The sequence below is a fragment of the Hyaena hyaena genome, unplaced genomic scaffold (assembly GCF_003009895.1).
Source record: "Hyaena hyaena isolate Hyena2069 unplaced genomic scaffold, ASM300989v1 scaffold_74, whole genome shotgun sequence".
NCBI classification, from domain to species: Eukaryota; Metazoa; Chordata; class Mammalia; order Carnivora; family Hyaenidae; genus Hyaena; species Hyaena hyaena.
The window spans coordinates 1,574,460-1,602,436 of NW_024080706.1; the positions used below are offsets into that span (position 1 = coordinate 1,574,460).

Genomic DNA, 27,977 nt, shown 5'->3' on the forward strand with positions numbered 1-27,977 from the left:
AGCCTCTACTACAAAGCTGTCATCCTCAAGACAGTATGGTATTGGCACAAAAACAGACACATAGACCAATGGAACAGAATTGAGAACTCAGAAGTGGACCCAAAAGTATACAGCCAACTGATCTTTGACAAAGCAGGAAAGAATATCCAATGGAAAAAAGACAGCCTATTTAACAGATGGTGTTGGGAGAATTGGACAGCAACATGCAGAAGAATGAAACTAGATCATTTTCTCACACCATGCACAAAAATCAACTCAAAATGGATAAAGGACCTGAACGTGAGACAGGAAACTATCAACACCCTAGAGGAGAAAGCAGGAAACAACCTCCTTGACCTCCACCGCAGCAACTTCTTACTTGACACATCCCCAAACGCAAGGGAATCGAGAGCAAAAATAAACTGTTGGGACCTCATCAAGATTAAAAGCTTCTGCACAGCCAAGGAAACAACCCAGAAAATTAATAGGCAACCAACGGAATGGGAAAAGATAGTTGCAAATGACATATCAGATAAAGGGTTAATATCCAGAATCTATAAGGAACTCACCAAACTACACGCCCGAAAAACAAACAACCCAGTGAAGAAATGGGCAGAAGACATGAACAGACACTTCTCCAAAGAGGACATCCAGATGGCCAACAGACACATGAAACGATGCTCAGCATCCCTCCTCATCAGGGAAATACAAATCAAAACCACACTGAGATACCACCTCACGCCAGTCAGAGTGGCTAAAATGAGCAAATCAGAGAACTCTAGATGCTGGCGAGGATGTGGAGAAACGGGCACCCTCCTGCACTGTTGGTGGGAATGTAAACTGGTACAGCCCCTCTGGAAAACAGTGTGGAGGTTCCTCAGGAAACTAACAATAGAACTCCCTTATGACCCAGCAATAGCACTGCTAGGAATTTACCCAAGGGATACAGAAATGCTGAGGCATAGGAGCACATGTACCCCAATGTTCATAGCAGCACTCTCCACAATAGCTAAAACATGGAAAGAGCCTAAGTGTCCATCAACAGACGAATGGATCAAGAAGATGTGGTTTATCTATACCATGGAATACTACATGGCAATGAGAAACAATGAAATCTGGCCATGTGTAGCAACATGGATGGACCTTGAGGGTGTTATGCTGAGCGAAATAAGTCAGGCAGAGAAGGACAAATATCATATGTTTGCACGTATAGGAGGATTAGGAGGAACTTGACGGAGGAACAAGGGGGAGAAGAAGGGCGGAAATGGTGGGGGAAAGGGAGAGAGGCAAACCATGAGAGACTCTTGAATGCTGACAAAAACTGAGGACTGATGGATGTGGGGGGGAGGGGGGGATGGGCATGGAGGAGGGCACTTTGGGGATGAGCACTGAGTGTTATGTAGAAACTAATTTGACAATAAACTATTTGTAAAAAAAAAAAGAAAAAAGAAAAAAAAATATCTTATGGCAACATGGTAGGCAGAGTTCTGAGATGGATGACCCCAATATTCTTGTATACACAGAATTATCTGGTGTACACACCCCGCATAATCCCTTGTGTGGGGCCTATGAGTATGACGGATGCCGCTCCCTGATTAGGTTGCATCGTGTGACAAGCATGATGGATTCTGTACACATGGTTCAGGTCCCAAATCAGTTGACATCAAGTTAATAGAAAAGCAAATGGAAAATTACCCTGGCAGGATCAGACACATCAGATAACCCCTTTAAAAGGAACCAGGAATTCCTTCAAGAAGAGATGTGAATGGAGAGAGACTCTCCTGCCGGCACCAGAGAAACAAATGGGCACTTGTGAACAGCCTGTGGAGATGACCATGTGAAACAGACCTGAAGGGGGCCTCGAGGAGCAAGGACCAATCCTTGGCTAAGACCCAGTAAGGGGCTCGAGTCCCACAGCCCCAAGAAACTGAATTCAGCCAACAACCATGTGAGCCTGGAAGAGGACTCCAACCTTCAGATGAATCTCTAGCCCTGGGCCAACACCTTGAATTCAACCTTGTGACCATAAGCTGACACCAGCCATGCCGAGCTGTGGCTTCTGACCTACAGAACTGTTAGACAACAAGCGGGTGCTGTTTTAAGTTACTAAGCTTGCTGTAATTTGTTATGCAGCAATGGAAAACTGACCCAGGCAGGAATGCTCCACCCTGGGGCACATTATTAGAGGAATCCCCCAATGGGTACTGATAGCATTTTTAGGAAGGAGGGTCCATTCGTTATTCCCGGTCCAGATAGGGGTGCATGGAGTTAACACCAAATACAACTAACTTACTCACTTCAAAATTAAAGAGCTGACATTTAATATGAGAGGTCAGATGACAAAGAAACCTTAAATGTTTTATCATCTTGGATCTCTAACTAATAAGCATTGAAAGTGGGAGTAAAAGGGGCACCTGGGTGGCTTAGTCTGTTAAGCATCCAACTTTAGCTCAGGTCATGATCTAGCAGTCATGGGTTAGAGCCCTGTGTTGGGCTCTGTGCTGACAGCTCAGAGTCTGGCACCTGGTTAGGACTCTGGGTCTCCTTCTCTCTTTGCCCCTCCCCCACTTGTGAGTGCACGTGCGCACTCTCTCTCCCTCTCTCTCTAAAATAAATAGACATTAAAAAAAATTTTTTTTAAAGTGGGAGTAAAAGTGGAAAAATGAGCCTCTTATGTATGTATTGTGCTAATTATGTTATCTTACACCAGCCCTGTGAGGGAGGTATTATTATTCCCAATTCAAAGACGAGTAAGCAGGCTCAGGGAGGTTAAATTCCAAGTCTGAATCAGGATCTCAATCACCTACTCTGTTCCAGGTGTCGAGGATACAGTGTAAAACCAGACATTTTCCATCAAAGGGCTTTATTCTACAGGACAGTCTATATTAATCAGGCAAACAAATAGTGATGCACTATGAAAAAAATAAAGCAGAATAACAGAATGAGTGATAGGTGAGAGGACAGGTGCTTTTAAAATAGGGTGGGCTGCCTGGGTGGCTCAGTGGGGTAAGCGTCTGACTCTTGATTTCGGCTCAGGTCATGATCTCACAGTTTATAAGATCAAGCCCTGCATCGGGCTCCATGCTGTCAGCGTGGATTCTCTCTCTCCCTCTCCCTCTCTGCACTCTCCCCCAACTCCCCACCACTGCCTGCTCTCTATCTCTCTCTCTCAAAATAAATAATTAAACTAAAAAAAAATAAACAAAATAGGGCAAGATGGTCAGGGAAAGCCTGAAGAGGTGGCACTCACGTGGATTGATGTGAAGGAGCCAGCCTTAGGAGGAGGAGCCCAGAAAAGCAGGTTTCCAGGCAGGGAGAAGAGCACAGGCAAAGGCTGCTCCCAGGAAGAGAAGATAGAGGCCAGCATGAAGAGCAGGGAATGAGGGGAGAGGGTTAAGAGACAAAGCTGGACAGGTGTGTAGCAAGTAGCCGCCAGGCTGGCCTCACATCCAGGCATGGCCAATGTCACAGCCTATGCTTGTCCTGCCACTTTCCTAATATCTGTGCACAGAGGATGTAAATATGAACCAACGCGGACTCAGAAGAATTTTTTCTCACGTGAACAGATTAGAACAGAATTTAGTACATCTTAGATGAACAACAAGTCTGGGACTGCATGGAAAAATGTGATCTATGTAATCTAAAGCTAAATGTAGGACACCTCCTGACCAGGGCCTCCAACCCGTCACACAGAAAGTCGCACGGGTGTGACCGGAGGCCATGCTGCTTCTCAGGGCCTGTGCCACAACACGGTGGCGGGAACAGACAGGATGCGGAGAGGAGGAGGTCCGCAGCCGAGGCAATGGCCTTATGTACTTGTAAGGCTTTAAAGACCAAAATTCCTTCTATTTGGACATTAATTTTTAATTTACTTATATTTAGAACCAAAAGAACCATTTTCTAATTAATTATGATAATATTTACATATGAAGGAAATGACTGCCAGCATCATTTCTGGGGATTTATGCCATGAGCCAAAACCCTAGCCAGATAAATAAAAATATGAGCAATGATATATAATAAGGCCTTCTGCTGATTCAGAAAAATACCTTTGTCAGAAGATAGTTAGCTTTTAAAAGTTCTTACAAATCACAGTCGAACATTACTAGTCCCTTTCCATTATATAAAATACATCTCTCTCACAAAACCTATTACTAATCTGGGTTTCAAGTCAAATTAAAGTTTAGCATCAGAGTGGCCTATCTAAAACACATTAATTTCTTTATATGGGGATCACTAGTTTACTCTCACTTATCAGTTAAAAAGAAAAAGATAAAAATAACAGGTGAAGAGACTAAAGAATCTAAAATATTAATGCCTGAATACATCTATTTAAGACTGGTCACACTAAACTGACACATCTTTATTTATTTATTTTTAATGTTTATTTTTGAGAGAGAGACAGAGCACAAGCGGGGTAGGGAAGAGAGAGAGGGAGACACAGAACCCAAAGCAAGCTCCAGGCTCTGAGTTGTCAGCACAGAGCTGGACACAAGGCTCGAACCCACAGGCCGTGAGATCATGACCTGAGCTGAAGTTGGGAGCTCAACCGACTGAGACACCCAGATGCCCCTAAACTGACACATCTTTAATTTCACTATCAGCAGAACTACTATTTTATCAAGAAAAAGGCAGTTTAGTTTCATTCTTGTAGTAATTAAGATTCTGGGGTAAAACAGCTCTTAATAAAGACTAAAAGCAAGGAGAAGCCATCAATCATAAACAAGTAAACAGAAAATCAATTCTGGCCACTGCTTCACAGTCAGCTTTTATTGCTGATTTCACACTTCCATACCTCGTAAAGTATAAATGTTAACTATTGTTTAATCGCAGCCAACAATTTAGTTTCTATAATGCAGAGAATGATTTTAATGATTTCTGGCCATGAAATAATTCATCAGACTCGACTGAAGAATTAGGTAGGCTTTAAAAGCTCTAAAAATTAGGAGAAAAACAAATATGCCACACACTCCTGCAGAACCACAGAAGGTAGCTTGGTGGTTCACTCCGGGTAGAATCTTCTCTATCAGGATCCCTTAGAGAGTAACTCATTTGGGTGGACAATGACTTAGCTTACAAAACAAATACTACTACAAAAATGCTAGACACCCTCCTGTCATACCGGTCAGATGCTGTGATGTTAATACAAACATTAACTACACGTATGATTTAAGACACAGACATACCAAAGATATTAGGTTACAGGCAAAGAACTCAAATATATTCTGTCTCTAAGGTGGCCCCAGTACTCGTTTTCCTAAAATATTACATACTCAGGCAAAATAAAGCCTATATGCTTTTGAGCAACACATATTCTCAACAACATGTTTGAGCCACATTAAAATAGCAACCCTAACCCTTAGGATCTACCTTGTAAATACAATGCATCAGAGGCACTTTCCTCAGCAGTTAGTACTGATTTTTGTATTCTACTTGCATTCTTAGTTGACAGTAGAAAAAGGAAGGACGTCCCTCCAAATTCTAAGAATGAGTGCTAAGGGACTCTGCAGGAAGCTTATGTCAAAGTCTACAGTTTTTCAATAGTATCAGAATATAACATTTTCATAGATGACAGTAAGTCAAAGTTTTTCCCAAAGTCCACCTTAATGTTAAACTTAAAACATAAGCATCTTTAGTGGTATACAAAGCAAAAATCCTGAATACTGCATGCCTTCAAGGATCTATTCTTCTCATGAAATCTTTTGTAATGTGTCAAATTTTGAAGACCAAAGGTTAAGTCTCTTATGGTGCAAAGTTAAAGAATATGGACAGGAAGGAGAACTGGCGGGGGAGGGAGATGGCAAAAATATTAAAAAATAACTCTATTTTAATAGTGTTGCCTTTGGGTATATAGCAAGACAATACCATTTTGTTCTTTTAATAACTGTTACATTACTATTATAACTTCAACTCAGGTTTAAAAAAAAGATATTTGTTCATCATCAATGTGGTAAGCACATATGGAAAGAGAAGGGAGGAATGAATACAGCACTATTTCATTCCTCTGCTATCACACCATTGAACTGCCTTCTAACATGTCACCTAACAACCAACTTCAAAGACTTTTCTTAGATCACACCTTCTTAACTTTTTATCCAGTCCCTAGATATCCTCCAACACAGGAATTTCAGCATTCTAGAAGTTTACCTCCTGGTTATCACAATTACAACTACTGCTCTACTATCTACCTGAAGATAGATAGTAGATACTATCTACTACTACGATCTACTACTCCAGCTCTAGTTCCAAAGTATTTCCTGCAAATCACGTTCATCCCACTGATCCAGATGCCTGCATGGCTAGTCCGCACTGATACTAAGCTTCGGAGCTACCACATGGCTCACTCCACCGAGACAAATACTTTCCCAAGGCCCGTATTGTATTTACGGAGCCTAAATTTCATGACACAGATGAGAATCCCAAATTCATTCCTTGACTGGTTGCTATCCTGGTCTATGGTCCACATGAAGTGCTTTACGAAGGTGTCTGGGTTCCATCCTATCACACTGCCTGCATCAGTAATCTCCCTTTTACTTCTTCCACCCACGTTCAAGCGTTTTTCATCTTTTACCTGAATTACTTTATAAGCCTGTTAATTTATCTCCTTCCCTCAAGTATTCTTCTACTCCAATTTATCTTATGCAAATTTGCAAAATTAATCTTTCTAAGGTACAGCTATTTTACCTTTTGACTTATTATGACTATTTTACGTTTCACTACATCTTGATCGATAGTTTGAATTAAATGTAGACCCTTTGTCCTATCCCTCAGAAATACACGTAAGTCTCCCTGGTTATAAAGAAAGTTGCTTTATCCCATTTTTGTGGAGAGTTTACGAAAACATAGATTGGTAGACTAATAAACTTAAGGTATGAATGGTAGATATCAAATAAGGATTAATGTGGGAGAAAAACTAGGCATAACTGGCTATTGAGACACTTAACTTTAATTTTTTATGGCTAAGTTTTTAAGTCCTTTAACTAAAATTCACAGCGTAGGATACTATTTTTCAGTCTGGAGTCAAAGACAGCTGATCTCCTACTCACGCAGCATGGCAGAACCTCACAGCATGTGTTTAAGAGAACCATGTACACATATTTGATGAACAAATCAGTAAGGCTATAAGATAGATTAAGTGAGACTAAGAATTAAAGGGGTATTGCTTCCTGTAAAAAAAATACCCAAAAATAAACAAATGTTTTAATGAAGAGTAAAATAACCAATGGAAAAAAAAAGAAAGTTCCCTGGTCCAGCACTGCCACTTAATAATTTCATAACTTTTGCCCCATCTCAACTTAAAAACTATTAGCCAATATTACTCATCATTTTTTATCAATATTAGTTGAACAGGGAATAGGCATATTGTTTTAAGACATTAACTCAATTTGAAGACTTTAATATTACTGCCATAGAAATATAACATATAACCACTACAGCAATTTTATATTAGTTCATATGCCTAAAGGATTAACGTTTGTCTTCCCACTAGACCAAGTTTGAATAGAGCAGGGGCTATCTATTCTCATACACTCCTGAAAGAAACAAATGGAAAAACAGATCTGTGTTCTTGAACAGGAAGACTCAGGAACATCAAGATCTCAATTCTTCCTCAAGTTAACTGTACAATGTGATACAATCCCAATAAAAACACCATCATCCCCTGCGGAGATCCACCATAGGGCATATGAATGGTTTAAAATTCATTTGGAAGAATAATAAAGTAAGAATAAACCAAGAACATGGTCTACTGAAAAAGAAGAGCAAGGATAATTCTATTAAATTTTAAACCTTACTTGAGAATATTTATAATTAAGAGTGTGGTACTAAGCAAGGGAGGTCCTAACTCATGGACAGTGAGATCAGTGCAACAGAAGAGAAAATCCAAGAAGAAGGCCAATTATAAACGGAAATCTCTTTGATCATACAATTGACTAAATTCCAAACAGATAAGAATGAAAGTATTTTTAAAAGTATATTTCTAGGTTTTAAAATTTTAACTGTGATTGCGAACCTATTTCAAGTAAACGTAAAACAGTATAAAGGTTTACCACTCTGCACTCCAATTTTCTTCACTTATCACCATTTCTAAGTATCTGGCTCTGTTACCAAATTAAAACTGTTCTTAACTCATGCTGTAATTATTCAGAAACAACCCTTGCACAGAATACGAGTCTACACTGATAAAAGCAATTAAAAATACAAAAGAACAGTATACATCCTTTTAAATCTTAACAGTGAATAAGCTCTTCTTTAACTACTTTCAGAAGAGGATGATCATGATAAATAATGGAACTGGTTGTTACAAAAAGCACAAATAGGGGCGCCTGGGTGGCTCAGTTGGTTAAGCGTCTGACTCTTGATTTCAGCTAAGGTCATGATCTCACAGTTTCGGGAGTTCTTGGGCTTGCACTGACAATGCAGAGCCTGCGTAGGACTCTATTTCTGTTCCTCCCCTGCTTGCACCCTCTCTCTCTGTCTCTAAATAAGTAAATAAACTTAAAAGAATTTTTTTTAATTAAAAAAAAAGCACAAACATACTCTTTAGTGAATATCCCCCGAGGGCCAGTGGCTGTGCCCTGGCTAGCATCCAGGGAGTGTTTTTCCAGAATATTACGGGCAGCTGGACTTAAACGGAACCTAAGAACAAAACATGAAGAGATTAAGGAAACCAATAAACATTTACATTTGAATCAAATATACCTAAACGTCAACAGTTTTGCTGAAACTTAGAAAAATAAAAACTTAAAATGAAGTTAAATGAATTCCAGAGATAGTCACAGTCTAACAAATTCATCTGTACTAATCTGGTTTATTTTACTACCAAAACATTTTCATACAAATTTAATTAGTTACTATTTCAAAATATTCCTTTAATAAGGGTAAATATTCAGGGTGCCTGGGTGGCTCAATTGGTTGAGTGTCCAACTCTTAATTTCAGCTCAGGTCATAGTCCCAGGGTCATGAGATTGAGCCCCATGTTGAACTCTGCACTGAGAGTAGCCTGCTTAAGTTTCTCTCTCTTTCTCTCTCCTCTGCCCATCTCCCCTGCTCTCACTCTCTAAAAAACAAACAAACAAAAACAGTAAATATTCAAAAGAAGAGAGCTTCTATTTCGAGTAGTAATTTTTCAAATGATTCCTAATCAAATACATCAATATGGAACTAGATATATCGTTCCCTCATTTTTTCTGTGTGTGGTAAAATATACATAAAATTTATAATTGTAAACATTTTTAGGTGTACAATTAAATGGCATTAAGTACAATTACACTGCTGTGCAATCATCACCACCATCCATCTCCAGAACTTTCATTCTCTAAACTGAAACTCTGTCTCCATTAAACACTAACTCCCCACTTCCCCAGCTCCCAACAGCCAGCTTTTACTCTGTCTTTACCAATCTGACTACTCTGGGTAATTCATAGAAGTAGAATCATATAGTGCCTGTCCTTTTGTGGTTGGCTTATTTTACTTAGCATAATACCTTCAAGGTTCATCCATGTCATGGTCTATGTGTCAGTATTTCCTTCCTTTCCAAAGGTGAATGTATAGAGCACACTTTGGACACATGAGTGGTTCCACCTTTTAGTTACTGTGAATAACGCTGCTGTACTATACATGGCTATGCAAATATCTCTTTGAGTTCCTGCTTTCAATTTTTTTGAGTATATACCCAGAAAAGTAATTGCTGGATCATATGATAATTCTATTTTTAATTTTTTAGGAACTGCCATGCTGTTTTCCAGTGATTGCACAATTTTACATTCCTACCAACAGTGCACATTGGTTCTAATTTCTCTATATACCATCAACACTTAGTATTATCATTATTATTTTAACAATGCCAATCCAATGAATGTGAAGTGGTAGCTCGTTGTGGCATTGACTGGCAATTCCCTAATAATTAGTGACACTGAGCATCTTCTCACATGTTTATTAGCTATTCATACATTTTCTTTGGATGAAATATTTGAGTATTTTGCCTGTTTTTTAAAAAATTTTCTTTAATGTTTATTTTTGAGAGAGAGCACAAGCGGGGGAGGGGCAGAGACACAGGGACACACAGAATCTGAAGCAGCCTCCAGGGTCTGAGCTGTCAGCACACAGCCCGACACAGGACCAGAACCTGCAAACCAGGAGATCATGACCTGAGCTGAAGTCGGACGTTTAACCAACGGAGCCACCAGGCACCCTTACTCTGCCTATTATAATTGGGTTGTTTGTTTTGTTGTTGTTGAATTGTATGCTGCATATATTTTTAAAAGTCATTAGTATTTATATGAAAGCATTTTTATTTTATATTTACTCCAAAGAGTTAAGAGGCAAAACACTTAGGTTGATTATTAGACACGGAAACTGAGATATACCAAAAGGTCCCACAACTACTGAGTATCCACTCTTCGATTAAGACCTTTAGGCAAAGCAGCAAATACAAATCACTATACAGTTAGATAAAGATTTGAACACTGAAAATTGAATACAAGGGGCTGGCTCCCAAAGTGTGTAACTAAAAAATGGAGAGGAACAAATGTAGTACTTTCTCCATTTCAGGGAAACATCTCTAAACTAGGATATGGGCTGGTGCTATCAAATCTTTAGATTTTTCAGAAGAAACTGAAATTTTAGATTTTTTGTAAGATTAATTATAACCAAGTCGAAAATTTTATTTAGGAAAATCATGAGGGCTCCTGGGTGGCTCAGTTGGTTAAGCGTCCAACTTCGGCTCAGGTCATGATCTCATGGTTCGTGGGTTCGAGCCCTGCATTGGGCTCTGTGCTGACAGCCAGCTCAGAGCCCGGAGCCTGTTTCAGATTCTGTGTCTCCCTCTCTCTCTGACCCTCCCCTGCTCAGGCTGTCTCTCTCTCTCTCTCAGAAATAAATAAAACATTTTAGGGGTGCCTGGGTGGCTTAGTCGGTTAAGTGTCCGACTTTCACTTAGGTCATGATCTTGCGGTTCGGGTTCGAGCCCCGTGTCAGGCTCTGTGCTGACTGCCAGCTCAGAGCCTGAAGCCTGTTTCAGTCTGTGACTCCCTCTCTCTCTGACCCTCCCCTGCTCACGCTGTCTCTCTCTCTCTCCTAGAAATAAAAAAAAAAAAAAAAAAATTAAAAATAAATAAATAAATAAATAAAACATTTTAAAAAAGGAAAAAAGAAAATCACGGTGTGCGCCAACACTGTGCAGCTCACAGGTCTGCTGGTTTTTAACCTACACGCTGGGGCCTCAGGCTCATTAAGTCTCTAGTGATGGGTCTTCACAGAAAGACAGAGAACCTACCGGCTGTGGTCTCTGCAACAGGGGAAGGGCAGTAAACACGGCCATGAGCTGTCTTCTGATTTGCACGGTAAATGAAGCAAAGTTACAGCAATGTGGTCAGAAATGCCATGTAAATGGTGATGGGAATTTACAACTCAGCACTTCAAAAGCACTATGGATTTTTTTGACAATGGTAAGCTGAAGGAAAACAATTTTAGAAAGGAAAAACTCTGCACTTTTATTTAAGTTCGAAAGTGGTTCTTAAGAGGACCCTTCTTGATGAACTTTTTCTTATAAAGTAATTTTGCATAATTATAGAGAATGTTAAAGTAAATAAAAGAACTTGTTAGAATTTTCTGAGTTCATCAATTAAAGCTATGCAGAGATGAAACGAAATGGTGTTTACTAAGTGTGTTATACAGGGACAAAATTGAGCTTTAATCTGTGTCAGACACTCACATGCAGAATAGTTGCAAAGAAATGCACGTTAAGATGCTGATTCCATTTTATTTTTAAAAAGTTTTTTTAATGTTTATTTAGTTTTTGAGAGACAGAGACAGAGAGACAGAGAGAGAGGCAGAGAGGGAATGAGCAGGGAAGGAACAGAGAGCAAGGGAGACACAGAATCTGAAGCAGGCTCCAGGCCCTGAGCGGTCAGCACAGAGCCCGGCATGGGGCTAGAACTCACGAACCATGAGATCATGACCTGAGCCAAAGTCGGAGGCTTAACCGACCGAGCCACCCCAGGCACTCCTGTTGTTTCAATTTTATATCAGTTATACATTTAAAACTGGAATTCACATCATGGCAACTAGAATGCCATGGATGAAAACATGATATGAAGCTTGATATATTAAACTCCATCCTGGAATCCTAAAAATGAATTCAAGTTCAACATGGACAACACAGACTTTTTGCTTTGTTCTCCATCAGGCGAGCAGGGCTTTCCTATGACCTGGAACATGGCAGGTATGAAGAACTATTTGTTTGCTGAATGAACAAAGACAGTAAAATAATCATTTGTAGGCCTCAGTTACCTAAGAGAAAAAAGGGAAGATCAGCCACTTCCTACATAAGGTACAAAGATGTTATAAATATGATAATAATTAAAATACCCTAAAAGTTGCCATAACTTTTTTTTTTTTTAAACATCAGCATCCAAATAAACATACTCACGGCAGTTTTCCCGGTACATGTTCCTTTTTGGCAGGAGTGGAAATCTGTGGCTCTGGCGAGGGAGAAGGCACCGATGGTTTTGAAGCTGGTGGTGGAGGACCTACATCTTTGGGGATTTCAACATGTTTCCAATCTTCTCCTTCTTCAACTAGCAAACCAATTAGTGAACCTAGCCGTATATTTTTAGATCCTTCTTCAACCTATATTTTAAAAAGAAAATAATTGCAGAGATGGAAAGGCTCATGATCTCCTGAAGTTTAGTTTACATAATTCTGTACTGATGAGAAAGATCTTAATTTGAGCTAAAATCTGTTTCTAAGCCGGCCTGCCTCCTCCTTCCACCCACCACCATCTTTTCCCGCCTTCCCCCATGTATGCCTTCCTTCACCGTTCTCCCTCTCCCAGTCATTAATGTGACAGCATGAAAAAAAATCTAGAATCTTCTTCTGACAGCTTTTAAATATATAAATCATACCATCTTCCTTTTGATGGTGCTCAGTACAAATCCAAACGGGAGACTATGGTTTCATGCTTCAACTAACTATTTGTCTTTCTCAGATAGTTTCTTTTTTTGTCTCTAATTTTTTAATGTTTGTTTATTTTTGAGAAAGAGAGAATAGAGCATAAGCAGGGGAGGGGCAGAGAGAGAGAGAGGGAGATACAGAATCCAAAGCAGGCTCCAGGCTCTGAACTGTCAGCACAGAGCCCAACAAGGGGCTCGAACTCACGAACTGTGAGATCATGATCTGAACCAAAGCGGGATGCTTAACTGACTGAGCCACCCAGGTGCCCCGATTTCCCAGATAGTTTCTCCACAATGGCTTAGGAATTCCAGGAGCTCACAAGAAATTAATTCCCCTTGGTTCTCTTTACTAACATTAACATGAAATATGTTCAGTGAACAGTCTCTGGAGAAAAGAATATTCCATTGTATAAACAGAACTGGTTAACTACCAACCACCAACTAATGTTGGTTTCTGTCTTTCCAAATATTTAATTTTTTCCCTATGTATCTATTTACAAAACCTGAGAAATAAAATCAAACCCCATGAATTTTTATAAGTACAACAGAAACACAGTGGTATCTCAGCTAATCAAACAATTTTTCATAGATAATGCCAATTAAAAGGATAAATAAGATTGAAGTCTTTTACAAAAATTTAAACGTACTTTAAACATTTCAGCAGCATTCATTTATAAACGAAGAGTTGATTTTTATTTAGTTAGTAAGAGAAGTCCCTAGAGAAACTTCAGATGACAATGGTTTTCAGGTCAGTACTGGAAGAAAATGTCATACCTCTAAAATTTGTATCATTCCCTTTCAATTACATTAAATAGAGTTCATTACGGATGTTATGTAGTGAATAATGGAATGTGAGGCTGTAGGATGTTCACTAATAGAGTAATTATAAGCAAGAGCTTAGCTCCTAAAATGGGTATGACATTTCCGATGAACATTAATTTAGATGTTTATTAGTATAAGCACTAGTCTAAAAATAAATAAGGCTTAAGTTCTGGGAGTGAGGAAGTTTTCAAAGTTTACTAATTACTGATGGAGAAGAACAGAAATAATGCTTTGATGAAGCTAAACGTATATATAAGAAATGGGTACATAAGATAAGGACATCTCATGAATTGCAAGCTGTGAAAAAAATACAAAACAACCCAAGAACAATTTGTTTAACTGTCTGTCACATACTGAAAAGTTTTAGTTCTGCAGACTAGTCATGTTGTTTTACTATTATGTCAAAAGGATGAATTAATATTATTTCAAATAAAATTTTGTTTTAAAACAAAAAATACACTCAACATGGATCAAGAGTGGACAGGAGAGGAGCGCCCCATCAGTTAAGGGTTGGAAAGTTGTGCCTAAAGGCCCATCAGGAGGCTGGCATGACTGGGGAGGAGAAGGCGAGCCAGTAGGTGGGAAGGCCTGAGGAGACCTATTTCTCCATTAGGACCACACACAGGCTGCTGACCTCCATGCCCAGACAGACCATGGATATGGGGCTACTTTCCTTACAAGAGACATGCCCATAGGCTGAAAAATCACCGGCAACGTGCTCAATACAACCCACCAAAGCTCATCAGTGTATCCATGAATATGAGATGCTGAAGTCAACAGACAAAATAACCACAGCAGGATTTCCCAAGAGAGAATTTATTTGAGGGGGTTTACTCCATTAAAGGTGCTGGTAAAAAACTGTATTTTGACTGTGATGTTAAAAAATAATAAGCAATTATTTAAATATTTTCTTCTGTAAAACGGGACAGTGAGAGCTGCTGGGCACAGAAGGGGCATGCACTGTGGTTAGTGGAGAGGAGCTGAGTCACATGACTGACTTGGTTTGAAAACTTAGTAAAAATTTTCTATCATGGGCTAACCATTATACAGTTTTAAATTGTTTGTATTCCTTAACATATATACTTTAAGTCATGGGCACAATAAACTTTGGTCTAAAAGGAAGACACATAAGAAACACCGACACTGAAAACAAATCAATGACAAGCTAAAACTGCAGAGCGGGGAGAAAAAACACTCATTCAGTCTTTGAGGAACAGTCTGGAATTCAGCTGCCAGGCACTGTTCTAGCACTGTGTCAACTCATTTAATTCTACTAACAACATTACAAGGTAAGTGCTACTATTATTCACGTACAGATGAGGAAACTGAAGCACAGAAAGGTTAAACAACTTTCTCCGTAAAGGAGGAAAGGGACCTAACAATAAAAACTATATTGAAAAACTACCTTCTTTAAACAAAATGCCAGTGACACAATATTAGAGTGAAATGCAACTAAAAGATTGACTGAAGAACATGAATAGTACCAAAAATAATGAGCCTTTGTTGTTTTTTTAAATTTTTGTATGATCAAGTAAGCTCTGTCCAACACGGAGCTTCAACTCATGACCCGGAGATCAAGAGTTGCATACTCCTTGACATGTGTCCATGACACTAAGCCAGCCAGGTGTACCTATAGCAAGTATTTTTTAAAATTTTGCCTTAATATCCATGGATTACAGAAAGAATTCTATTATTAAAAATTATTTTAACAATAATGATCTACCAATATTATAAAAATCTAGCAGTGAATGTTTTGGTAGTCAATAAATTAAAATTTCAAAAAATTATAGAAGTTTAAATAATCTTAACACCTCCATCCTTTTCACCCTCAAAAGTATCCTGGTTTGTAACAAATCATATAATAACCCTAAATATGTTAGAAGTCAAACCAGACAATCTTTAATAAATTCTCCAAATATGTCATCCTAATATTCTATTATCATTTAAAACACTTGCTGTCCAATTTGCCGAAAAAATTTTAAGACGAAGCTTACGAACTGGTATTTGTGTAAAGATTTAAGGTTTTCCACATAGCAATTTACTAGTGATTAAATGAGACTTTTTAACAACTCTCTCATTAACTGAACTAAACTGGAAATGAATCATAAAAGTATCTACACTGACAGCAATTATTATTTATTAACATTATTAAGAGCTTCTAAGCTTTTTGCTCATTCTAATTAAAATGTAATAAATATTATTTTATATCTAAAATGGAAATCAGATGAAAAAATTACGAATGAGAACAAAGAGAATGAAACTGGGCAAGGGGAGGGGAAGAATACAAAAACCTCTCAAAGACTGCAAACAAATCTCCATGTGAAGAGCAATACAGACAATAATTTCTAATTGTTTCAAAAACATGGGCAAGCTAAAAACTAGATCTTTTTGTCAACACTTGCCTTTTAATAAGAACAATCATTCAACTTCTTGATTCTGAAAGTAAAGATCTCTCATATATATTCTTATTAAAATCATTTTATTATGGGTGCTCATATGACAATTATTCCACAATGAAAGACAAAGGTGTGACTTGCAGGGGGGTGGGAGGGCTGAGAGTGGAGTATGGGGAAAGACTAAAAATCCCCAGTAATTTTACCTTGATTGTTTTTCTCCAGAAAACTATATACGTTAGGACATGAATATACTCCCATTCCTATTATCCAAAATGCATGTGGAATAATAATAAAGCCATAAAGCCCTAAAATATACATATAATCTTCTCGTTGGCCAGGAAGTAGGCATTGTGTTGCTAAAGCCCTTATCAATCGTATCTCCCACTCGACCCCCAACCTTTTCAGAGCATTAGGGGCCAGATGAAAAGGTGCTACTGACCTATAACACTGTTAGCAATGTGAAATGTATTACAAGGTAGCTAAGTGGGAAAAGCTGTCAATTCTGGAATGAAGACTTTCAGAGTCAAAGGACGCAGTGCTAGGTCTAAGAATGCAGTCTGCCAAAAGCATACACAATAAAATGCAGCTGGGATTATTACATATGGTAATTTAAGCAATCTTTTCCTTTTTCAGAATGCTGCATAAATTAGTTAAAACTATTTTTTTTTATTTTTTTAATGTTTATTTATTATTTTGAGAGAGAGAGAGAGAGAGAGACAGAGCACAAGCGGGGGAGGGGTAGAAAGGGGGTGGGACACAACATCCAAAGTAGGCTCCAGGCTCTACGCTGTCAGCACAGAGCCCCACACGGGGCTGGAACCCACAGGCTCAAACCCACAGACCATTAGATCATGACCTGAGCCCAAGTTGGACGCTTAACCGACTGAGCCACCCAGGTTCCCCAGTTAGAAACTAGTTTTGGTATGAATAGTTATATTTTCCTTGTTATGAAGGTACAGAAATTTCAGCTTTCCATCCATATTTCCTCCAAGGAATTATTTTCAACAACGTGTTTTAACAGGGCTGTTAATATTGTAGATGACATACATGTAAAGAAAGTTTGATAATCAGAATGTAAAAAGCAACATAGAAATGACTAGATAACAGGAAAAAGGATTTTCTAGTAGGAAACACGAATGGAAAACTATATATAGATCTACAGCTAAATAGACAATAACATTCCAAAGTGCAGTCTTTGGATAAAATGTACAAAGGAAGGGGTTACATCCATGCCCAAACAGAGGTGAGCTGGCGTCTCAGAATTAAAAACACATCAACAATGGACTACTAATAGATGTGCAGAGTCTCTGTACCAAACTACAGAGGCACAAGTGAATACTAGCCATCCAGTCGCAAAAAAACAATACAAATTATTAGGTAAACAGACTGACATGCAAGCTAATGGTCACCAAGAGCTGGGCGCATAATTGTATTAAGAATGAAGATAGCAATATATATTGATGCTTGGTGGGTGACAGGTCTTGTAATGAGTGTACATGTATTATCTCAATCTCTACTACGATCCATGATGTACACATTATTTTCTCCATTTCATTATGAAGAAAAAGGCACAAAGGCTAAAGAATTTGCCAACTATTATATAACCAATAACTGGCAGAATGTATTAGCTATCTGAATCAGGCAGCAGAGTATCTCCAGAGCCTACAATCTTAGCCGTTACAACATATTATTACATGTTCTAGAAGAAACAAACATGCTCCATCAGTGAATGCATCATGTAATCCTAAATAGGCTTTAAGCATTTTAATTTTCACATAAATGCTAATATCTCATTATAAAAACAAAATATATATTATAGAAAATTGAGACAATACAGAAAAATAGAAAATAAGGGATAGGAGGATCTTAGTTCCATCCCCCCAAAACAACTGACATTTTAATAACATTTTATTCTAATATTTTCTATACACATTTTTCTTTAAAGTCCTGTAAGAATGGGGCGCCTGGGTGGCTCAGTCGGTTAAGTGGCTGACTTAGCACAGATCATGATCTCGAGGTTTGTGGGTTTGAGCCCCACAGTTGGGCTCTCTGCTGTCAGTCCAGAGCCCACATCACATCCTGTCTCCCATTCTCTCAAAAATAAACATTAAAAAAATATTTTTTTAAGCCCTATAAGATTATAATCACTGCTCATATACAATTTTTTAATTTTTTAAATGTTTTATTTATTTTTGAGAGAGAGAGAGCAGGAGCAGGGGAGGGGAAGAGAGAGAGGCAGACAGAAGACCTGAAGCAGACTCTGTGCTGAGAGCAGAAAGCCCAATGTGTGAGCTCGAACTAACGAACCACAAGATCATGACCTGACCCAAAGCCAGACGCTCAACCGACTGAGCCATTGAGGCGCCCCTGCACATATATGATTTTAAAAGTGTTTTTTCAAAAAAATGTTTAAATTTTTATTAATGTATAACATGTAAAGAAATTATATTTTTTTCTAGAAAAAATTTTTATGACTACATGATATTCCACATTTTCTTCTGTTAACTAACCTTTCTTTTATTTCTAGACATTTTGATTGAAATTCTATGCTAATAGCTTCTGCTTCTAGTAATACCATTACAGTATTCAAGGCATACCTCCATATTTTAAATTAGTTATAAAGCAAAGACTGCCCAGAGAAAAATATTCAAAATTACTGCATCTATTTAAATTGAGATCTCAAAGGAAATGACTTCAGTTTTGCTAAACCCACAAGTATGTATTTCATTAAAAAGCTTATGAAACAGAAAATATACTATCAATAGACAAGACTGTCAACTCAACTATATTCAAGTATGTGAAATATACTACATACATATCTTTTTATATAAATATATTTTTAAATGATTACAAAAGTGTCCAAACTGTAAGGATGAGTAAGAGTTGGGCCAGGCCACTGAGTGTTGCTATGAAACCTATAGACAAGAATCTACACCAGACAACTTAAGATCTTCTGGTCTAGGGAACGGGGGCTGGACAGATGGCCACCTTACACACCTCTAATCCTGGGAGTCCTGGGATAGAGGAAGAAAGGATTTCTTGATTTCATGGGATACAGTAAAACTTTCCTTCTCTCTGATTTTACGGACTACCAACTCGGCAATTGCTAGTGCTGAGCTTAAACCTACTGTTTTCTTTGTCTTCAAATTCTACCTCAAAGAGCCTTCTCTCTTCTCAGGCCAGAATGCTTCTCATTCTCCACCAGGGAACTCAAAACACTGAGTACCATTGTCATGGTTGAAATATTTCCATGTTGTCTGATCATCACTGGCTATCATCAGACCTTAAGCCTCAACTATTTTAAACATCTGAATTAAAAATGTATTATGTAGATACAGATAACACAATACCGTAAATACAGTGGTAAAAATAAAGGGTGACTTTACGTCAAGGTACTTCCCATTTAAGAGATCTTCATCCCATGGAAGACAATCAAAATAAAAACTTACCACTATTTTGGCCAAGATGCCATCATCACTTGCATCTAAGGTGACCACCGCTTTGTCAGTCTCTATTTCACATAAGGCATCTCCAGCACTCACAGCTTCACCTACAAAACAAGACTGGGTTTGTTTTGTTTTTTTTTTTTTTAAAATATGAATATTAGTATGTGGGTTGGAGTGTGCCTAAGTGGGTAAAACATGAATAAAAAATACCAAAATATTCAGTAGCCAGCTCTGGGCTATGGAATTACAAGTAGTTCTCCATGTGTATGTGTGTATGCCTGAATATGTGTATAAATGTATGGTTTGCTGTATTTTCTAAAGGCTCTCTAATGGACATAAACTGTATTGGTTATATAAAAAACAATTAGTAAAGATTATTAAGCAGACGTTAAAAGATGAAATTTACATTTTAGAGACAAGAACAACGAATGCATACTCTCCTCCAAACAAATCAATTCCAGACCCATTCCTTTCTTTTTAATATATTTTGACTGTCATTCCATGAAGAGAAAAGCTTTACAATTAATAGCACTTCTGGGTTAACATTGTAGGTGAGTTCTGAAACCCTGCTGGCACTGTAGAGCATAAATAAGTGAAGTATATTAAACAAAGTGAGACAATGTCATAGACACAACTGAGGTCAAATAAGAAACATGTCTGTGCAACAGAAAGTATGGAAACTCAAAAATGTTGAGCAGGACCTGCCTTGCTGTTTCTGGATCTAGAAGCAGGTGTGTGTATTGTGTGGAGGGGGTGGTTAGCAGGGAGAATGCAGTGGTTTCCTTTGGAGCAAAGAGAACTAAAACTGATTTACTGATGACAGGGATGCAAATCAGAATCTCCCCTTAAAGCCAGGGCTGGATCAGTGCCTTTACTCATTTTAGGAGGCTGATTAAGTGAGCAATGAAGACATGTTGACTAGGACTATGGCTTTAATCACAACTGCAGGTCTCGGAAGGTGGGGTACAAAAACACTGCCCGAGTACCAGGATCTGAGCCAAGCCACCCTCTGTCTCCATTACTGCATCTTACGGATATCTCCAATATCAACAGCAAAATCCCTAGACTAGGAGTGGGTAAAGGGAAGGGTGGGAAGACATTGCAACACGAACAAAAAGACTTCCACTGAAAAGTAAATTAAAACATGAAATTCCAAAACATTTGAAGAAATTTAATGCTAAGAAAGAAAACCACAAAATTAATAACCAAAAAAAATATTTCAGACGCAATCCATTTAGGGCAGCCTGCCAAAGATTTTTAAAGAAGTATTTTGAAGATGTTCAGAAAGACAAATGAAGGTAAAAGACCCATCACAAGAACAAGAGATAAAAAACAATGTACAGAAACAAAGTAATATCACGTAAGAAGGAAAGAACTAATTAGAAATCTTGGAAATGAAAAATACAGTCGCTAAAATAAAAAGAAACAATCAATGGGATGTATTCTAGACTGGACATAGTGAAATGAATTCGTGAGTTAAAGGCTGCATTAAGGAACTACCTGGAACTTAATATAGGGAGGAAAAAAGATTAAAAATAGAAGAGAGCACTTAAAGAGACACAGATTGAGGCTGCAATGTTTGTCTAATGGATTTTCCAAGGGAAGAGTGCAGAAGTAATATATGAAAAGATAATTGCTGAGAACTTCCTACAACGGAAAGGAAATATGTATCCTCAACATGAAAGAGCTCTGAATGACTGTAGAGTAATTTTAGCCTATGATGTATGGAGTAGGAAGGGGTACTAAGAGCCTTTAGCTTGCTGAAAATACTATGAATCTTGACTAGTAATGGTTACCTGGTATACATGTATGTAAAAATTAACTGAGCTTATACTTTATATAATTTATGTCTGACTAAAAAAAAAATTTAACAGAAAAAGAGCATTAGACTGTATAAACATGAATCCACATTAGAATTTCACTACTGAAATTCTACACAATAAAAACAATCTTTTTTTTTTTTTAAGTTTATTTATTCTGAGAGAGAGAGAAAGACAGATGAAGGGTAGGAGGGGCAGAGAGAGAGAGGGAGAGAGAATCCCAAGTAGGCTCCATGCTGCCAGCGTAGAGCCCCACGTAGGGCTCAATCTCATGAATCATGAGATCATGACCTGCACCTAAATCAAGAGTCAGACGCTCAACCAACAGAGCCACCCAGGCTCCCAGAAAACAATCTTAAAAGCTATGAGAGAAACAACAAAACGGATTACTTCAGAGGAATGACAGAGAGCCCACTTCTCAGAAGCTGTAATAAAGGTCAGAAGACAATAGAGTAATATCTTCAAAAAGCTGAGAAAAAAATAACATAAAATTTTATATGCAGCCAAGCCATCATTCAAGAATAAAGGAAAAGAATTATTTACACATATAAAGGCTAAGAAAATGTACCACCTATTGATGAGCTATTAGAAAATCCAGTTCAACAAGAAGAAAAATGGACACAGAGGGGACCCATGGGCTACATGAAGCAAGTTACTATAGAGATTGATAGAACAGTAACCATTAATAATTTAAAAGCTAATTTCTGAGGGTTTAAAAATGTAAAACTCAAACTCTTAAAAACAGTAAGCTGGATACAAGGGAATGTTTAGTTGATAATTAAGGCATGCTATGAACTTTGACATAAATAGGCAGAAAAAAAAAAAGCTAGATAACTCTAGACTTTATTGGCAAAATTTAACTAAATATATACCCAAAATACTTAATAGTGTACACCAAAAAAATATACAGAAATATAATCCACAGCATTCAAAAAAAGCAGAGGAAAAGTTCAATGAAAACTTCATCCAATTGAAGGGAGACACATGAAAAGAAAAAAAATAAAAACAAAAACCACAAAAATTGTAGAAATAAGTCCAAATATATCAGTAATTGTAATAAACATAAATGGATTAAAGCAACCTACTAAAAGCAGAAATTACCAAAATGAGTAAAAGTAAAATGAAATCTGGATAAATATGGCTTATAAGAGACAGACCTAAAAACAAAAACACAATAAAAATACAGATATAGAAAAGCATGTAACATACAAATACATACCCTCACACATAAACCAAAAATAGCTGGTATAGCAGTATTAAGAGGCACACTCAATAAAAGAACATGAAGGAAAATCTAAAACCCTAAGATGAATATGCTCTGGAAGGTGACTGTACAGAAACTATTTCATTGTATTCCAAGATGTTCATATAGATGGTTATTTTATCTTCAGTTAAAACAGTTCAGAACCATCAATACAAACTATCTTAATGAAATAAACATATCTCCCTCTTCGATGATATTTAAGAAACACCTAAAAGGTGATTGGCCTAACCCTAAGGAGATTTTTCTACTTAATAAATATTTATTGAAAATGCATTAGGGCATTGAGGATACAGCTGTGGGGGGGTGGGGGGTGGGAAGGGGATACAGTTAAGATTTCTGGGCTCAAGAAGTTTGCTTACTACCTAGTGGTAAATAAATTGGAAGTTATGGTGGGGATTAGGTAAAGTCAGAATGCTATAGGAAAATTCAGGAGGGGCATCTAATTCAGTTTTTGCAAGGTGAAAATCTTCCTAAAAAAAAAGGATATATATATTTATTTATTTACCATACATTATTATGTATATTGTTTATGTACATTATGTATACTATGTGCGTGCGTGTATGTGTGTGTGTGTGTGTGTGTGTGTGTGTATAATCTGAGGCTGAAGAGATGAGAAGACAATCAAGTGAAGAGGCAGTTATCCAAGAAGACACAACATACCCAAAGCCCAGGAGGCAAAAGAGAACAGGAAACTTGGGAGGAGCTGGCTAAGAGTACCTGAGAGAAGCAATGAGAGATTAGGCTGGTGAGGTAAGCAGAAATCAGACCAAAAAGGAACCTTGTATGTCATACAGAGAAAGCAGATTATATCACCTTACACGCTTCTTTATAATGACAGATGTTTCCGTAGTTAAAACAGATTGTATTTCAAAAGGGAAAAAAAAATCATGCCCTTGTATGTTTCTGCTGTAACCATGGAAAAAAACAATTGAACTAGGCAACCTGGCAATTAAATACTTCTAGACATCTAGAAATTCTGCCCATAGGAATACAGTAAAATGATGTGTTCTTACTTGTGCTCACCTACTGCAAATTCCTTTAAAAACCACAGATCAGCCATCGATCAACCCAGATGACTTTGTTCCTATTTGTGAATTCCTACAGCAGTTGTAAGGAATTTGAAATGAATCACAAACTGCATTATAAAATGTTACGTTGCTGTTAATTTTTTTGCAATCAGGTTTTCCTCTATTTACCAGACTATGAGCTTCTTCACAATAGGAACAGGACACATCTTAAGTGTTTTACATTCTACTTCATTACCCTGGATTCCAGCTAGTATTTCACACATAATGAGTTTGAGATTAAAATTCTTGAGGAAAAAACTACGATAACTTCACAAATCCTCATGTCACCATAAGGTCTACATCAAACTATCACTTACATTTCATTTGGTTCTAATATTTGGTTTGTATCATGCTTCTAACATGTAACATCTCAGGTAGCCTATTTCCTTCTTATGGTGCTTTAATTATATGTATACCTATCCACATAACATAGACATATATGTTAGCTATATGAGAATGCCAAGAAAGAGAAAATAGAAACACAGAAAAGGATCGATTCATTATGTGGTAAACTTTCCCCAGAAATCACAGCAAAGTTTAAAACACCGTATTATTATAGGAGGGTGGCCCTCATCTTATGAAACTAAGCTTCTAGCTATCAATAATCAAACATAATAGGGGCGCCTGGGTGGCTCAGTCAGTTAAGCGTCCAACTTTGGCTCAGGTCATGATCTCACAGTTCGTGGGTTCAAGTCCCACATCAGGCTCTGTGCTGACAGCTAGCTCAGAGCCTGGAGCCTGCTTCAGATTCTGTGTCCCCCTCTCTCTCTGACCCTCCCCTGCTCACACTGCATCTCTCTCTCTCTCTCTGAAATAAATAAAACATTAAAATTTTTTTAAAAAATAATCAAACATAATATAAATGCCAAAAAAGTATTTTGAGAATAATAAGCCATGATGATTTAATGATCTTCAGTTTGGGCCCTGATCAACAATTTAGTGCTGTAATTGAGAAAAGCTGCAAAGCAGAGTAGTTACAAGGAACTGTTCCAACTCAGACACAGGTTTGATTCCAAGCTCTGACACTTAATGAGTAATCTTGACCAAACTACTTAATCTGACTCTCAGGAAGGTTTTGTTCTGAATAGGCAGCTGCTTAAAGAAAAAGAACATGGAACTGGAAATGTTGGGTTAACTCTTCAAATACATCTTCAAATAGCACTTCACAACATGTTTAGATAAAAACGTTAGTGTGTTACTGAGAACAGTTAAGAAGCAGGACTCCTTCTCACTGCCTATCCCACACTCTGTCATTCCAAACAGATCATTCAACAACCATCTGTGCAGGAGGCATTGTACTAAGCACTGGGTAGAAACACAACAACAAGACATGGTTCTGTCCACAAAGAGTTCATACTCTAGAGGAGACAGCTGAGAGGCCAGGACAGAGCATCATGGACGGTGAGGCGACAGACGGCTCCTCAGCAGTCTTGTCGCAGGAGATGGTGGCTGTGCAGTGCTCCCGTGTGTCCCTGCCCATCTCCTCGTGGTGCACGTCAGCAGCTGAGGTGGAGCGGGCCCGGAGCGAGAGTGCGGGCCCCAGGAGGGGCCAGAGCAGAGGCCCGCCCGGGGGCCGCTCCCCAGCACCGACGCCAGCATCATGGTCTGTTCCTCTGTCCAGATGGGCGGCTGCCGGAGCGGAGGGCTGCAGTGTACAGAGGCTCCCCTTCCTCTTTTTAGATTCTGGGTATAGAGTCTTGATTGAACACACTGCTGATGTTTATGAACTAAACATATCCTGTGGCTTTAACAAAAGAATTCTGCCCCACCAAAAATTAAGAATAAAAGTCTTTATTTAAAAGGTGTATATAGTGGTAGTGGCGGGGGAGAGCTAGCTTTTATCTGTTAAGACCACGTAAATCACACCTCCATGAACATTAAAGAAAAGACTCTCTGATTAGTGCTAAGTTAAAGCAAAGTCGCAGCTCTGATTAGTAACAAAATAATTCAACTGTTTACACAACAAATACTTCCTACCTGCCCCTATGTAAATGACACACAAGACAGTATGGTAACAATAATTCTAAAATAAGACAGACCTGCTTCATGAAGTTCCCAAAGTGACTGAAGGCCCTGCCAACCCCATCCAATCAGTGTTTACAGCAGTGTGTGAAGTCAGAGGAGGCGGCCCTTACTCAGTTGGCCAGCCCTTTCCACTTCATCACACACAAAAAGACATATGCATGACCAAAGACCTCAGGCAGCTGGGCTCCTAGGCCAACAGAGGAGGTCCTGCCCTAAGGGCTAAAAGCATGAGCAGCAGTTAGATAAGGAAACGTAGGGGCAAAATTAACCTTCCTTTCATCCTTCTGACCTCTTACATTTTATGACGTTACCGGTTTCAAGTGCTCAACACACATGTGGCTAGGGGTCACTCGTACAGGACAGTGCAGGTACAGAACGTTCCATCACCACAGAAAATTGTATTAAACAAAGCGGCAATCAGTAAGGGCACCCACCAATTCTAAAATTCTGACATAAGAGAAATATTAACAATAAATGTAAGAAAGTATGCCGATGGAATGCTGTTCAGGAAGAAAAGAAGGAACTGCTGATATAGGCTACAACATAGATGAACCTCAAAATCATGTTAAATGGAAGAAACCGGTCACAAAAGACTACACATTGCAGGAGTCTATGACATGAAATGCCCAGGAAAGGTAAACTCTGGGAGCCCGAAAGCAGATCACTCTAGGGATGGGAGAAAGAAGTGAGTGCTGTCAGGCACCAGGGATCTTCTGGGAGATAGAAATGTTCTGAAAGTGGGCTTTGGTGATGTCACACAAGTCTTTCTATTTAGAAAAAACTGTGGAACTGTGCAGTTAAAAGAGGTGAAATCTATGGTATGTAAATCAGACCTCAATAAAGCTCTTAGAATAGTAGTATACGGGAAAAAAAGGTGAAGCTATTTGTGAAATGCATTTACCAAAAGTCTTCCATTTTAGCACCACAAACATGGATACCAATCCCCAGAAGTAACAGACACCACAGCTCTTGTACAGTAGAAGCCAGAGACCCATGTGACCCTGCCAGGGTACCTAGTGATAACACTTCCAACAGTCATCGACTCCTTCAAAAACAGTTTCACTTCAGAATTTTATACTCTGCATTAGTGAGATAAAAGCTATTTGAGACCGTCACAATTCCCAGGAATGTCCACACGAAATGCCCGTTCTCTGAAGGGGAACATCAAGAGCAGCAGCAGTAAATGAACATCGCTGATGAGGCATGCGCTATGTTCCACACACTGTGGCTAAGTACTTCATGCTACTACCTCAACTGAGTTTTGTTCCAGTGTTTCGTGAGATACTTCATGCTCTGAAATATCTCAAGAAAGAAAACAATGTTTTTCACATCCTCAAATATGCTCTCACAAAAGGGGGGAATGAGAATATTTTCTTCCTTTTGTTATTCTAACAGATTTGATTTCAATTGATGAAAAAAAGTAAGCTATATCCATGTTAATGAAACTGAAACTATCTGAAGCACATTTTTCTAAGTAACAAACTTGTAAAAAAGATGTAGAATTACAGCTCGGTTCACCTTTCAAGAGATTCTGACGTTGTACATGTTACCTATCACTTTCATGTGTCTTCTCTACCAATTTTATAATGCATACTCTTTACTTAATTCCGGACTAAAATTAAGTATTCTAATGCTAATTATAAAACCACTTTGCTAACATTCATTAGATCAACAATAATGGGAAAAATGTATGGTTTTTTGCCTATTTCCAAGACATCAACAAAACGAAATGAAACTGAGTTACAGAATTCTAAAGCTAGAGATACTCCTTAGATTTCAACTCATTCACCTCGCCCCCAGATGTTTCATGGCAGAGTTGAGAACCCCAAAGGACAAACTGTCCTGAGTTCTTTTCACTGCACCCTTATTACCTTGGCTTAAAACCCACCCCCCCACATACCCTTCACACATACCCTAATGACATTAGTAATAATAGATGTGAATTACAGTCTCAGATTTTCAAGAAACATGAAAGGTTTGTAAGACCGAACTACTATCCATTAAAGGTTATCAGATCATTAGTCTCTGCTTAAAAATAAACCAGATTTATAATTAGATAACACACTATTCTTTTCCATGAAAAAACATACAGTCCTCTTCATGTTTGAAGATCTAAACTCATTGTTTTAAATAACACTGACCATGCATTAAAAAGATCTCAAGATAAATCTTTTTTAAAACACAGCTAATAAAAAATGGTATCA

General features: G+C 38.2%; 1 protein-coding gene across 1 annotated transcript in view; it reads right to left on the minus strand.

Moving 5' to 3' along the window:
- Positions 1–27,977, minus strand: part of PDHX (pyruvate dehydrogenase complex component X) — a 78,030-nt gene that overhangs the window by 29,986 nt on the left and 20,067 nt on the right. Inside the window, exons 3-5 of the mRNA XM_039233365.1 lie at positions 19,600–19,700; positions 12,410–12,609; positions 8,518–8,616 (exon numbers count right to left, since the gene is read on the minus strand). Of these exons, the coding sequence (XP_039089296.1) occupies positions 8,518–8,616; positions 12,410–12,609; positions 19,600–19,700 (400 nt within the window). The remainder of the gene's footprint in view (positions 1–8,517; positions 8,617–12,409; positions 12,610–19,599; positions 19,701–27,977) is intronic.